Here is a 16,042-nt window from a genome sequence, read left to right on the forward strand (position 1 = left end):
AGGAAAATATTATTATTATTATATTAGGGGTAACAAGAAGAGCAACATTGAAGGAAAGACCTTTCACTTTCAGAGATGAACCTAACAACTACACAGTGCCATGGCACCCAGCTTACATGATCCGTCATTCCATCTCAACACTAACCTGGTTCTTCAAGTCAAACATGAACAAACAGGGCTTCCCAACATTCAACACCCACAAGAGGAAAAAAATAAAATAAAAAATCAATTACCCCCGTCGTCATTCTAATAAATAGCTGCTGCTTCCTTTCCTTCCTCCCGAAAGATCGAAATTTTAGTACAAGTCAATGTAAGGTTATATGCTTACACCAAAATTGAGACGCACAACATAGGGCATCGCCTGAGGTTCAATCTCAAGTACACAAAACTAATAAGATATCACGCAACACCTTATGTTACTGCTAATTCATCTTACTGATTAGTTCGTTGATTTGGTCTTCACGATTCCCAGCATCTCCCCCATCTTTGTATGGCTTCTTCTTTCCATGCAATGCTTTATCAGGCTTGTTGAGTTTAAAGGGACACAGGAAGCGAGTGACCTCTTTAAAATGTGGACCTACTGTAGCAATCTCATTTACAATGTCTTCCATGCATAGAATGCCATACTTCCCCAGAGTCTGAAAATAAGGCCAAAAGTAAAATGTAGTATTAGAAACTTGCTAATGACAAGACAACAGACCGTGCAACAATCTAGCAAGGTCTTTGATTACCTGTTCAATGATGTTATTGTCGGTCAGGGGAACAATCTGCCTGTTAACTTTTGCTAAACCTTTCTTGTAAATCAGATCCCTCACGTTCTTGAGATTTGGGTATCTTCAAACACAAAACATAATCCCATTAAAACATTTATCATTCAACCCAAAGCCAAAGCCAACAAGGATTGGTTATCATTAGCTGATGTTCTCTGCATTGGGTATAGAAATATTACACGCGTTAATGCAACACCATGACATGATAAAACTCTCTCTATTAGTTCTTCCAACAATGAAATTCCTTTCAGTTTGTTAAATTTGCCTAATTATAATTATTATTCACTTCTAAGAGTTTAGTCCATAGTTACCTAGTTCGTGGAATGCTTGGTACATGGAACGCGGACGTGGTATGCCACTTTTCCTAGGACGCGATATGTAGGGGTAGGTTTCATCGGTTCGCCACTTGGGGTCATGGTACGCTAAAGTGGAACGTCGATGAATATATAAATTTTTTAAAAAATATTTTAGATTTTTTGACCATATAAATTAGGAAATAGGAACTAATACAAATGATTAAAATAGAGAAATGATGAAACTTACATGCAAATTGGGATTAGAAGTTAGGGACTTAGGAGTTTAGGATTGAAAACAATGAAGACATCAAACAAGATCAATAAGATTCATGAAGACATCAAACAATATTTTATATTTGATATTATTTTACAGAATAAATTTTATTCTTTTGTATTTAATTTATAAACTTTATATTTGATGTTATTTTAATGTGCAATTCCCATGTGTATTTCTAGAAAGTATTATGGGATGTGAAGTCCCAATAAAAACTTGAGTCTTACTACAGAGCCGAGCCAGACGCACTTATCGAGCGCCTTATAGAAAGGGGGCAAAAAGACAAAATTGCGCTCTCAAACTTTGCAAAGCACTGCCCCTGCTCGCTCTTCTCCCATGGCCACGCCTTCGCTGCCTTCTCCTCTCCGCGGCGCCTCATGGCTGTTGCCTCGCCTCCATCGCTGCCTCTCACCTTGCCGACCGTCACTGGAAGATGTAGTGACAGTCGGCGAGGCAACACGAGGCGGCGATGGAGGCGAGGCGACGGCCGTGAGTCGACGAGGCGCCGCAGAGAGAAGGCAACAGAGGCGCGGCCATGGGAGGGGAGCGAGCAGAGCAGGGGCAGGGGCAATGCTTTGCAAATTTGCAAAGTTTGAGGGGGCAATTTTATCTTTTTGCCCCCTTTCTGTAAGGCTCTCAATAACCTTCTCGGGCTCCCAAGACTTTTCCTAAAAACTTTAGCCAAAAAATCAAAAAGTGAAGCACAACTCACGAGAGGTAGCTGTGCCTCTCTGTAGAGCAGACCCACTAGCTGCTCTCCACCAGCTACTACAACTTGAAGCCTCACAGTGGAAGAAGGAAACCTTATCTTCATCTTTTGCAACTCGAAGTACTCCATCGTTGAAGAAGCTTGAAGGATTTGTTGTCCATCTACATCCATATTTCGTAGTCACCTCTATTTGGAGATGAGAAGCTCGAATAGTGGGAAACTTGTTGCAACCTCTCATCAGAACTTATATAGTTTGATCCTCGTCGTTGCTTCCCCTTCTTGACAAAAACCATGAGCTGTTGTAGAGAGAAAGGAAGGGTTGTTGCAGAGAGAAAGGAAGAAGACAATATCGACACAGAGAGAGAGGAAGAAGATGGCAGCAAGGACCTGATGGGTCTCCATTACTGGAGAACTGGGACGCGTTCCCAAGCGTTCCAAGACACAAACGCACCGCGTTCCAGTAATGGAGACCCATCGGGGGGGGGGGGGGGGGGGGGGGGCGTATTAGGTAACTATGGTTCAGTCTCCCTAGCAATTAGAATTGATGAGAGAAAGAAACATATCTAACTGTTTCCCCACCATATTGGAAGGAGGATCTCCTGTTGCATGATAAGTCAAGCTGTGATGAGTTCAAAGCACAATAGATAAAAACAGTCTGCTTAAACCTGCAAAGGCTCACATTCAACTGTTATATAGAAAGTAGGCAGCAAAGAAGCAACCTCAAGATATCCTAGACAAATGTCAGCTAAAGAGGAAACACAGGAGAATTTTGAGATAACAAAATCCAATATTTGACCAACTTTTAGTTTTTATTCTTTAAATTAGTTTAGAGTTCATTCTTTAAAAAAAGACAGTCATTTTAACATGTTAAGCTCACGTAGGATGACAATCAGGTTTCATTGTTTCAAGTTCAATTGAGGTGAGAAGTGAGGAACCAATTGACCACCCAGATCAGGTTTGTTGTTTGGGGTAGGGTTAGCATGACCAGTTTGGGTTAAAGGTGAGTGCAATCCATTTCCTCACATAAGCATCAAGAAGAAATTTGTAGTAAATAATAGCAATAAGAAATTGTTTGTATTACCCATATGTAACGTAAGGCTCCACACTTTGTAGAATCCCCATCATCCTTTCATTTGCCTTGACAAAAACACCACTGAAGATTTTCCTGAGTCCGAGAGAGTATAAAATCTTTCTAGTTTTCATGTGCATGTCAGTTTTTCTGGAAAAAAATTGGTGGAAATCAGACATGGAAATAGAAATATCAACAACAAAACCAAAATCAAGGTACTGATTACATTGTTAACTTACCCTCCAATGCGGAGTATGAAAAGCAACTTGGACTCTGGTGTCAAAAGTGCATGTTTCTTCCGCTTAGCTCTGTGTTTCATCTGGATTAGGTCCAATTCCTGCGTCCAACATGTCAACTATGAATTGAACTGGATATTTTATACAGCAGTTATACATGAAATGAACACAGTGTTGGCCTTATGAATATCAAATCAATTGCAGTTTAAGAGAACAGATGTTTCTTAAGTTGACATACAAACCAGGAAACAATACAGCACCGTTGTGACATGTACCTAGGGTTCAACCTAGGGTTTAAGAGATAATTGGAAGGAATTGGGGGAGATAGATCAGAAAAAATGGGAGGGAATTCAAGAAGAACAGAAACAGTGAGAGCGATTAGGGAGAACCGAGAGAAAGAGAGGGAAATTGAGAGGAATTGAAATCAGATTTCATTCAATAATATTCTTGTATGTCTTTACTTAGATTGGACCAGACTTATATACTGATCGCAGCTTAGGATTGGCGCCAATAGGGCTGCCAAATATTCAAATCAGTACAGTTGAAGGCAGTTGTCCTTAGGTACAAACCACTACAACTACTATACAACTAAAAGGAAATTCATCTATTATCCAATTACTACCATGTCCTTGGGTCATAATAAGTTTCTGCCCCCCCCCCCCCCCCCCCCACCTCTCTTAGAGAGAGTTCTAGTCCCCAAGAATTGACTGGAATTGATCTCATTTCTTCACCCAATCCCGACTTGCTCTTCTTCTCCTTCTTTTCCATCCTCCAGTCCTTCCATATATAGTAACTGTTTCCTACACCTGTGACCTGAGCTAGCTTGTTCTCCACACCTTTAGCACAACCCCGCTTATCTCCTTTGTTCCATCAAAAGAGACTTGGCTAAATTAGAATTAGTATAAACCTTATGATTTGGATTTCCTTCCAGCTGCGAACTATTTGCAGAATGAATTTCGATTAGGGGCTGGTGTTTCTTCATATGGGCTTCAACAGTCATTTCCTATAATTGCGCACTTTCTGCAACATGTTTGACGGACTGTGGCTGAAGCATCTCAACGGTAGGTCTCAATTCTTCGCTCAAGCTGCTGATGAAGCTTGAGACGAAGTACCCTTTCGTCAGGTGGGGATTAAGGATCAACATAAGCGATGTAAGCTCCTCGAACTTAAGCTGATATGACTGTACCTTCCCTTATCGCCTCAGTTTGTTGAATTCTTCCATGTCCATCATATTCCAATTTCCAAAATGCTCGCACAAGTCCTCACGAATTCTGCCCATTGATAACCCCAACTCCACCCCTAAAACCAGGCATCTCCAATATCATTAAAGTAAGCAATGGCTAGACTGACCTTTTGTTGTTCGGGCACATTATACATGCTAAATAGCTCACAACGCCTCACCCACCATCTTGGGTTTTAGCCATCAAACAATGGAATCTCTAGTTTCGGAATGGGGAAACCAGGCTAATTAGGGATAGTCGGAGCTCCCTACCTCATTTCAAAAGTATTTTCTCCTACCAATGGTGGATCCACATCAAATTCAGACAATCCCTCGAATCAGTGGGTCATTCCATGCCCAGGAAGGATTGGCTTTGACCTCTCTTTAGGAGGGAATTCGAGAGAGAGCCTTATCGGATTTTGGCCTGTGAACATCATCATGTTGCATCTATTCGTGTATTTGATTGCGCAGCAAGTTATGCTGATTGCGACTCTCCTAGCGCCATCGTTCCATTGCTCCTATCCTCCTTTCCACCACCGATTCCATTGATGCCTCCAAAATTCCCATCCGGACTTGTATGTCTGCCACCATAGCCATCACTTGCTGTAATTGCGACTCCATTTACTTCATCCTAGTGTCGTCAACCATTGTGAAAAGGTTGCTGATGAGATCGCCGGTCGAGGACCTTGCTCTAGTTAGTTCTCCAAAAGATCAAACAACAATTGCCTAGGGTTACAAGGTCATTTACAACAATCGCCTAGGGTTACAAGGTCAATTCTCTAAAATGTCTCCTGAAATGGCTTTGCCTTCCTTGTTTAACTGCGATAATGCCTGGAGTTACAGTCGAAATTAGCCTTTAATTCCGATCCATTTGTTTTCTCTCAGTTTCAATCGATCGTTGTTACCTCCGGGATTCGATCAAAATCGATGATTGCACTCATCTATCAAACCCCGAGGCCAATTGAAATTGTCGGAACTCTTGAATTTGATGGAATCTCCTAAAATCACTGCTCAATCGGTTCTGCACCAACTACCAAGTCATTGAACTTTGCCGGTCCTAACCTACTGTTGAGATTGCTGGAATTACAGTTGGAACAGCTTGGCTTGTTCGTCTTCAATTCTGAACAAAATTACCAACACTCTTAGCTTAGAGCCAATCCTCCTTATCTCCTTCAAAATTCAATCCAAGAGATGCTCGCTCGTTCCGAATCTGCTACTGGAGGTTGCAATAAAAAATCGACGATATATCACCCGGAATAGTCAGAATTGCACAAGCAGAAGAAACCAAAGGCTAAGGAACTGCTCTAAATGTGATCGCAGCAGAATCAAAAGTCGAAAATCTGCTAGTTTGCCTCACCTTCACGTTCCGAATAAGAATTGCCAAAGTTCACAACCTAGAATTGATTGGAATCACAACCGAGGATTAACTGCTCTGATATCAATTGTCATATATCTAGGGTTTAAGAGATAATTGGAAGGAACTGGGGGAGATAGAAGAAAGGGGGGGGAGAGGAATTGGGGAAGAACAAAAATAGTGAGAGATTAGGGAGAACCGAGAGAAAGAAAGGGAAATTGAGAGGAATTGAAATCAGATTTTATTTAATAATATTCTTGTATGTCTTGAATTTGATTGGATCAGTCTTGTATACTGATCCAATAGCTCAGGATTGGCACCAATAGGGCTGCCAAATATTCAAATCAGTACAGTTAAAGGTAGTTAGTTGTCCTTTAAGTACAAACCACTACAACTACTATACAACCAAAAGGAAATTCATCAATACAACTAAAAGGAAATTCATTTATTATCTAATTACTAGTATGCCCTTGGGTCACGACACATTGAAAGGATATTTAGTCCTTTGATGTATTAAAATTCAATTTTTTTAGATTTTAGGTTGTATTTATTTATTTATTTGTATAAGCGTAATTAGAGTATTTTTTTTCAATTGAACTTCACCTATAAATAAGCTTAGGATGTAACGAGAAATTCGTTTTGACGAATTTGCATAAAGAATTGTTTAATATCCCCTTCCTAAAATCTTTCTTCTCTCTCTCTTTTGAGTTGTCTCTGTTCACCTACATTATTCTTCCTCTTCCCCAATTTCTTCTCTTCTTCTTCAATCTCTTGCAAATTTCTAAACATCCTGCATCAAATTTTGGTATCGGAGCTATTATTGGCAATTGGTGCAATGGGGAGAACCAAGTACCAATTCCTTTGGCCGTCTCAAACTAAGCATCTCAACAAATTTCCTAGACTATAGTTGCCAACCTCAGTTTGTCCATCCATTTGAGGATGATACACAGTGAAAATTTTCAACTTAGTGCCTACCAAATGCCATAGGGTTTTCCAAAAATTACGAACGAAGTGAGCATCTTGATCTAAAACCATGGTCTTTGCCTCTTTGAAAGGCCATATAATTTGACAATCTCACTAAAATATATCTTGATAATCTTAGAGGCATTAGAAGTCTTGCTACATGAGATGCAATGGACCATTTTGGAAAAGCATTCCACAATCAAGAAACTGAGACACGTTTTCTTAGTGATGTGGGAAAGCCGAAAGCCCCAAGACAAAATCCACACCAACATATTGCCATGGACAACTAGGGATAGGTAAGGGACTGTACAAGCCACTATTTTTTTTATTATCTTTTTTACAATATTCAAAGTGCAACAGACTAACCATCTTGGCTGCATCTCTTTTTAGACTTGACTAGTAAAATTAGCATTCTACCTCTTTGTCACAGCCCAAGGGCTAGTATGTAATTAGAAGGGTATCGCCAGGTATTAAAGGCTGTTATAACTATAATAATCCACTTGGCACATGGCAGCCTAGTTGGCACATGGCCACTTGGAGATTCTAGAGAGTTAGTTAGAAGAAGTCTCTAGAGTAACCAACTCCTATAAATAAGAAGCTGCTCATGAGGATGGGGATATGTGAAGATTAATCCACAAGTCCTTTCCCTCCAATTCAATCTCAATTCTCTATCTCTCTCATTCTCTCTCCCTCTCGCTCTCATTTTCTTCTTCCCGCCACTTCCTTCCCTAAAATTCTAGAAGAACTTCCGATCAGATCCCTAGATCTGACATTTGGTATCAGAGCCAACGACCTAACGGAGAGTAGAATGGTCGACGGAACGCGAGCAAAGCAGGCGAAGGCGTGAGTGAATGCCATGGAAGCCGAGTTGCGCCAGAACCAGGCACAAGTAGAGGATCACCTGGAAATTCTGGAATTAGGCATACGGAATACCCAGGAAGAGATTAATAGAAGTCGTTCAGAATACACGGCCAATTTGGACCGGGTAGCGGGCGAAATTAGATCGGAATTCGCGAGATACGCGGCCAACTTCGATCGAGCCATTAATGGAATCAGGGAAGAATTCGCAGGATTAAGCCAACAGCTAAGCCAGCAAGTAAGTGCTGCTTTGGGCATTTTTGCTCGGCAACCCCAAGCCAGTCTGCCGACTAATTTTCCCCCGAGGGCCTCTTCAGTGCCAATTCTGACTACATCGCGAGCTAGGCAAGGGTCGAATGAAATAGTGGAGGTAAGGGATCGAGGAGAAACAGAGGACGATACAACGAACCGAGGAAGGGGAATCAACTATTCCAATCCTCAAGGGCCGAGGATGGACATTCCCATATTCGAGCGGGATCGACCCAGATTCTTCTACCAATACCGGGTGGCGAAGAGGGATAGGTGAATATGGTTGCGGCTTACTTGGATGATGTGGCCGATGCCTGGTTCCAGAATTGGAGCAGGGGCAGAGAAGAGCTGAGTTGGCCTAGGTTTGTGAACGACATATGCAATCGGTTTGGGGAGAAGATAAGAACTAACGTCATAGAGGAATTCAATAAACTTAAGCAGAAGGGATCGATGGAGGAATACTTAGTGAAATTTGAGGAGCTGAAATCGTTGTTATCCTTAGCTCACCTCTCTTTGGATGAAGCTTATTTCGTATCCAGCTTCATCAGCGAGTTGGACGAACAAATCCGCCCCACGATTAAGATGCTCTATCCTATTTCAGTGGGACAAGCCACTGAACAAGCATACTTGCATGAGATGGCATTGGACGCCTTTGTCAAGAGGCATCGGTTATTCCCTAAAGGGAGTAGGGAGGAGAATTTATATGGGACTTCCAATAAGGGTAGCAATCCACCATGGCAAAAGACCGAGATGGCAGGAAGACTTAGCCAGCGCCAAACCAAACTAAGGATCTCACTCTAGATCAGAAGCGGCAACTGAGATTATGTTTTCGTTGTGGAGAGAAGTTCGGCCCAGGACACCAATGCAAACGTATGTTACTTACTATGGAGGGCCACCACGGAGACGAGAAGGAACAGGACGGAGGGGAGGAAGAAGACGAAGGAGGGGAAATATCAATGCATGCATTACAAGGTCATGCATCGGGCAGAGTATTGAAGGTAAGGGGAACAGTAGGAAAGAGGAGCCTGGTGGTACTCATTGATAGCGGTAGCACCCACAGTTTCCTTAATGAGGAAATAGCCTCCACCCTCCAATGTGAAATGCAGGCAACTACCCCTTTGTCGGTGATGATTGCAAATGGAAGCAAAATGGTAAGTCACTACAAGTGCAAGGAATTCAAATGGAAGATGGGGGGTCATGAATTTGTAGTGGATTTGAGAATTCTCAGGCTTGGGGGATGCCACATTGTGTTGGGGGTAGATTGGATGAGGACGGTAAGCCCTTTGGTATTTGATTTCAACACCCTAGAGGTAACCTTTGATAAGGAGGGTCAAAAAATCACCTTAAAAGGATGTCAGGAGACAGGGGAGTGCAAAGCAGTATCAGGCAAAAGATTACAGAAGCTGCTGGATCAAAGGGGAACATCAGTAGGACAGTTGCATTCCTTATACGCCCTGGAGAAGGGCAACTACCGCGGAGAGGTCATGCTAAGAACAAGAGGCCAACCTATAGTCCACTCAGCTGATCTCAGTCACAACCAGGTACATTCTCTAGAACCCTATTCACACATTGTTGATGGAGTTTGAGGATTTGTTTGTCGTTCCTACTAGCTTACCCCCACATTGATTCCTTGACCACTCCATCCACCTCAAACCCAATGTTGAACCAGTTAACCTAAGAGCCTACCGTTACTCACCTGTTCAAAAGGCAGAAATTGAGAAACTTATTAAAGACATGCTGAACAAATCCCTCATTCAACCCAGCCAAAGTCCATTTGCTTCTCCAGTCCTGTTAGTAAAGAAAAAAGACAGATCATAGAGGTTTTGTGTCGATTACCAACAGCTAAACACACTCACCATCAAGAACAAATTCCCCATTCCTATCATTGAGGACCTCTTAGATGAACTAACAGGAGCAGCCATCTTTTCAAAGCTAGATCTCACCTCGGGTTACCACCAAATCAGAATGGTCGGGTTACCACCAAATCAGAATGGACCCAAATGACTACTATAAAACAGCCTTTAGGACACACCAAGGACACTATGAGTTCTTGGTAATGCCTTTTGGTCTTACTAACGCCCCGGCCACCTTCCAAGCTCCCATGAACCACATTTTTGCTCCCTACCTTCGAAAATTTGTACTGGTTTTCTTAGATGACATATTGATCTATAGCCCCAGCCTACACCAGCATGTCAACCACCTAAGAAAGGCATTTGAAATCCTCAAAAACCATCAACTCTTTGTGAAAAAGTCTAAATGCACCTTTGCAGAGCCAAGAATGGAATATCTAGGCCATATAATTATTGGTCAGGGGGTCAGTACGAACCCCCAGAAGGTGGCAATTATGGAGAACTGGCCTAAACCAAAATCACTGAAGGAATTGAGGGAATTCCTAGGGTTCACTGGCTATTATCGGCGATTCATCAGGGGCTGCGGGGTATTGAGCAAACCCTTGATAGTTCTACTTAAAAAGAATAATTTTCATTGGGGCCATGAGGCAGCTAAAGCTTTTGAAGCATTAAAGGTAGCCATGACTCAAGCTCCAGTACTGGCCCTTCCCGATTTCTCAAAGGAATTTGTGTTGGAGACGGATGCCTGCGATGTGGGAGTAGGCGCTGTCCTAAGTCAAGAGGGCAGACCAATATCGAACTTGAGCCAAGCCCTTGCACCCAGACATTTAGGCCTCAGCATATACGATAAAGAATTATTGGTTGTACTGATGGCAATGGATAAGTGGCGGTACTATCTAGAAGGCAAGCGGTTTATCATAAGAATAGACCATGAAAGCTTGAAATTCTTGTCTCAGCAAAGGGCGAACAACCAACTGCAACGTAAAGGGATTACTAAATTAATGGGATATGACTATCTCATCCAATACAGAAGGGGAAAGGAAAACTTGGTGGCAGATGCGTTATCCAGGAAGGAGGAACTGGTGAGTTGCCAAGCCATTTCAACTTTGGTACCAGATTGGGTGCAGGAGATAACTAACAGCTATGAGAACACGACTTGGATTAAGGACAAAATAACCGGGCTGACAATACAACCTCAAGGAGACACGGGATACTCCTTCCAGGGCAGCTTGCTAAAATACCAAGGCCGAGTGGTCATAGGAAACGATGAGCAGTTGAGAGGCAGAATCTTGCAAGCACTACATGACTCTCCCATAGAGGGGCATTCCGAGTTACATGTTACATATCGCCGGGAAAGACAGTTATTCTATTGGCCAAGTCTAAAGAAGGACACCACTCAGTATGTGCTGCAATGCCCTATCTGCCAAAGGTGCAAGCATGAGCAAGTTCCATATCCCGACCTTTTACAACCATTAGAGATACCCTCCCAAACTTGGGAACAGATCTCGATGGATTTCATTGAGGCCCTACCTAAATCGGAAGGATTTGACACCATCCTGGTGGTCGTAGATCGACTAACTATGTTCAGTCACTTCCTCCTCCTTGCTCACCCTTTCGCAGCCACTGAAGTAGCCAGAAAGTTGATGGATGGCGTCTTTAAAGTTCATGGGGTACCAAAAGCTATGGTTTCAGATCGTGATAAAATATTTACAAGCCAATTTTGGAAAACATTGTGTCAAGGGCTCGGAATAGGGCTGCAAATGTCATCAGCTTACCATCCGGAGATCAATGGGCAAACTGAACGCGTCAACCAGTGTTTGGAGACTTACCTCAGGTGCCTCTGTTTTACAAAACCCAGAAGTTGGAGCCATTGGTTATCATTGGCTCAATAGTGGTATAACACCAACTTCCATACAGCCCACAAAAGAACCCCATTTGAGGCTTTATTCAGCTACCCTCCTCCTATAATTCCTGCTATCATGCACAAAACTCCAGCAAAAATATCAGCTGACCATTACCTACAAGCACGACAGGATGCTCTTCATGTGATAAAGAGGGAAATCAGCATGGCCTAGCAAAAGATGAAACAACAAGCCGACAAACACCGCACTGATCGGACCTTTGAGGTGGGTGACGAAGTATTTTTGAAGGTAAAAAGGTTCCAACAACGCTTATTTCAAAAGGAATCTATCTCTAAAATTAGCCCCAAGTACTATGGTCCCTTCAAAATATTGGTTAAGATCGGAATTGTTGCCTATAAGTTGCAATTACCTAACGGTGTGGGCTTACATCCAATCTTTCATGTGTCTCTTCTCAAGAAGGTAATAGGAACTGCGACTGATGCTAGCAAGGATTTATCGGAGCTACATGATGATACGGTAATGGAAGTCAAGCCTAAGGCAGTGATAGATCAGCGGGTCATTTACAGAGATTCCCTGCCCATTACTCAAGTCTTAGTCCAATGGACGCACCTACATCCAGATAACACCACCTAGGAATACCTTCCAGAGCTCCTTCAACGTTACCCCCGGATGGCCAGCTTCCTCTAATTTCTTGGGGACAATAAATATTTTAAGGGGTGGGGAGTGTCACAGCCCAAGGGCTGGTATGTAATTAGAAGGGTATATCCAGGTATTAAAGGCTATTATAACTGTAATAATCCACTTGGCACATGGCCACTTAGAGATTCTAGAGAGTTAGTTAGAAGAAGTCTCTAGTGTAACCAACTCCTATAAATAAGAAGCTGCTCATGAGGATGGGGATATGTGAAGATTAATCCACAAGTCCTTTCCTTCCAATTCAATCTCAATTCTCTCTCTCTCTCGTTCTCTCTCCCTCTCGCTCTCATTTTCTTCTTCCCACCACTTCCTTCCCTAAAATTCTAGAAGAACTTCCGGTCAGATCCCTAGATCTAACACTCTTCAATACTCTTGTTATGCCCATTGTGTCTTGAAGACCTCCTGCATAAGTCTCTCACACTAAGAAATCTCTTACTAATGTTTGTGGGATACAAAGCCTATTGACATGAAAAAGGTAACCATCTTGAAGGAGAAAATCACCCAAGGAGTTATATTGCCCTTCCTTTAAGGTTAGAAATATTTCTCCAACATCTGGGCAATATCCATTTATATGTGGTATGGAAGTTCAAAAAGAAGAAAAGAACAAGAAAAGAGAAGGGCAGCCCAATACAGAAAACCCATGCACTGTTGACAAGTTTAACATGCAAGCGTTTGACAAGGTCAACTCCAATATTCAGCAATAGGATCAACCTGCTACATTCATTATCACATTTTGGTAAAGGCCGACTTTGGTAATTATTTAAAAAAAAAAAAAATTGATCTCTAACCACTCTCATTTAGAAAATTATAAAAAGAATAATTTCCTAGATTTTAAAATTCTTTATTATACAAAAATAAGAGTAAATCAATGAAGATATGACAAAAGACAGAAATACATGGAAGTCTAGAATTCATGTAGCCGACCTCACATAGTGGGATAAAGGCTGGATATGTTGTTGTTGTTGTTGTACAAAAATAAGAGTAAATGAAAAATAAATCTGCCTCAAAATTTTCAGAATTTGCAATTCTGAAAACAAAGAAAACAGAGTCGTAGTTTCCAATTAAAATGAAAGGTCAAACTTCATAATCCACTTTACATACCTTGCTACTCTTAATTTAGTCATAAAACAAATTATATATCTAAACCTTCATGCTATTAGTAGAATAATGAAATGAACTTATCCAACATAGAACCATGTTATGCATTAAGTGCATTAGGAAACAAATGGCATCAGCACCAACTATAGAAGTTCATATAACTGCGAAGCAATCAGTAAGTAAATGCGCAAGCTATCTGAAAAAAACATCACAATCCACATATCTTAAGCAACTACAGGGGGAAACATCAAAGTAGTTACCCTATCTCGGTACTCTCTGATGAATTGCTCAGGCTTCTTAATGACAAAATTATCCCTTTTGCTTTTCCTAACCCTCTGCTCCAACTGTTGCTTCCTTCTAATTGCCCACTCTTCATTGTTTCTCCTTTTCTTCAATATCACCTCGGGTATATAATTGAGGGGCTTCGGTTCCTCCGCCATGTTCCACAACTCTAGAAAAACAAGAACCAAGTTAACAGTGCGCATCTAAATAAAATCGCAATTGATTTCAGTACCACAAACAACCAATCAGGAGGATATCCAAGGAAGCACGGACACGCCAGCAAGGAGCCGAATGCAGTGTCCGACGCGGCAATTTAATAAAAAAAATTCAAAAAATAAAGAATAAAAAAGGACACGCGTGTCCCATATCGCGAAAAAAGATGGCCGTTCTGTCGCCAGTCGCCGCCCACCGTCCATGGCAGATTCCGACGATTGGAACGACCATCGGAATCGCCTTGGTCTTGTGACCCACGTACCCAAAAACCAACGCGTTCCAACGGTTGGATCTCACTAGTTCTGAAAATTATTTTTTTCTAAAAAACTTTTAAGTGCTTACCTTAAATCGGAGAACTCCGGTCGCCGGAGTCTGGGATGGCAGTCAGTTGGCCGGTGAAGAGAGAAGGGACTGCCAGACGAAAGGAAGAGAGGGCGTGCCAACGGACAGCGGCTGCTGGCCGGAGAAGAAGAGGACACGCAGGCGAAGGCGACTGCTAGGGTTTCCTTCAGCGGCACCCCCGCCCTCCCTGCCATTTTATATCTCAACACGGAGGATCGGTTCCGGGTCGGGTTGACCCGGAAAATGTCCACGGTTCTGTGAAATCCTTCCCGCCATATATATATATAATAATAACAATAATATGTGTGTATATATATTGCTGTGTATTCGTCTCTTAATTTTTAAAATTTTTGTTTTATAAGCCTGATAAAGAACTAATTTGACAATTTACCCAAAATTAAGTGATGTTTTGTGTTTTTATTTATAAATTGGTAGCAATTTACAATAAAAACTAAATGATACGTTCAATTTTCATTTTTTTAACAAACCCTAAGAATTAACACTTAAAAAACTAACAACACATTTCATTTGAAATGAAACATAGATTCATTATTCATAAAGTTTGAAAAACTTAATTACAAAAAGTAAACCCAACTATATGAGAAAGGCAAAATTAAGTAAAAAGAATAACATATATGCAAAATAAAATTATATTCCATGGGCTTACAAAAATTTTTATTAAAGAAACACAAGTAACACAAATAGATTTAATTTGTTAATTTTATTTTTCTAAAAAAATCAAATTAAACCACTTTGTTAGTTTCATATTGTGAATTTAAGTTGTGTTAAAAGTTAAAACTCTAATAAATGCTTATGTTATTGTCTAAATATAACAATAAATTTATTTGTAACAAGAGAGTGTCTCGATTAGAGTCTACCCTTGATTTGCAAGAAAGAAATTGATTAGGGATAGGGTGACCTCTCGCATGGGTCCTTTGATACTTAAGTCAGTACTTGATTTGAGAGTAGAATGCATAAAAAGTAGAGTTGCAATTAGTGTAAAGTTCGTAGTGTACCTCGATTGGAAGAAAGTATTCATATATTACAGAGAGATGGATACTAGAAAGACCGCATTATTCAACAGGCATATAAGATGTTCTTCCAAATTTGTAAGGAGGCACATTGAATGTAAATTTGACTCATTTTTCATGGTCTCACATATCTTTAAAGATCAAATCTCTCAAGGTCTATAGTTTTTCGAAAGAGTCTCTTACATTGTTTGAAGAGAGGTTTTGGATTTGGGTGGCTTATGAGAGTCTCCCAAGTATAGATCTTTTTATTGTCAAGTGACCATTGTTGTTAAAATCCCGATTTTATGCGTACGATTTTACGATTTTACGATTCAAAGACCCCCAAACGATTCAAATCCAATGTAAAATCCAATTTGGGATAAAATCCTATAAAATCTCGATTTTACATGTACGATTTTACGATTTTACGCTTCAGAGATCCCCAAACGATTTTACGATTCAAAGACCTCCATTGATTTAAGTTGTAATTTAGAGGATGCTTCCAACGTCTCAATGTTACATAGCATCTGACATTGGAACTTATGCAATGAATTGTTATATTTTGCCTCTAAATTGGAACTTGATTTAACATTGATTGCATAAGTTCCAATGTCACATAGCATCTAACATTAATTGCATAAATTCCAATTTACTTGATTTAAATTATAATTTTTACTTGATTTAACATTGAT

The 16,042-nt window shown here is 40.9% G+C and overlaps 1 protein-coding gene across 1 annotated transcript; it reads right to left on the reverse strand.

Moving 5' to 3' along the window:
- Nucleotides 1-213: 213 nt before the first annotated feature.
- Nucleotides 214-14,526, reverse strand: LOC127789117 (60S ribosomal protein L7-1-like). The gene is made up of 6 exons (XM_052317905.1): nucleotides 14,341-14,526; nucleotides 13,764-13,954; nucleotides 3,358-3,455; nucleotides 3,131-3,268; nucleotides 732-834; nucleotides 214-638 (listed from the first exon to the last, which is right to left on the reverse strand). The coding sequence occupies exons 2-6, from the start codon at nucleotides 13,941-13,943 to the stop codon at nucleotides 423-425; spliced, it is 735 nt and encodes a 244-aa protein (XP_052173865.1). The 5' UTR covers nucleotides 13,944-13,954; nucleotides 14,341-14,526; the 3' UTR covers nucleotides 214-422.
- Between the last annotated feature and the right edge of the window lie 1,516 nt (nucleotides 14,527-16,042).

Source organism: Diospyros lotus, chromosome 13, assembly GCF_014633365.1.
Source record: "Diospyros lotus cultivar Yz01 chromosome 13, ASM1463336v1, whole genome shotgun sequence".
NCBI classification, from domain to species: Eukaryota; Viridiplantae; Streptophyta; class Magnoliopsida; order Ericales; family Ebenaceae; genus Diospyros; species Diospyros lotus.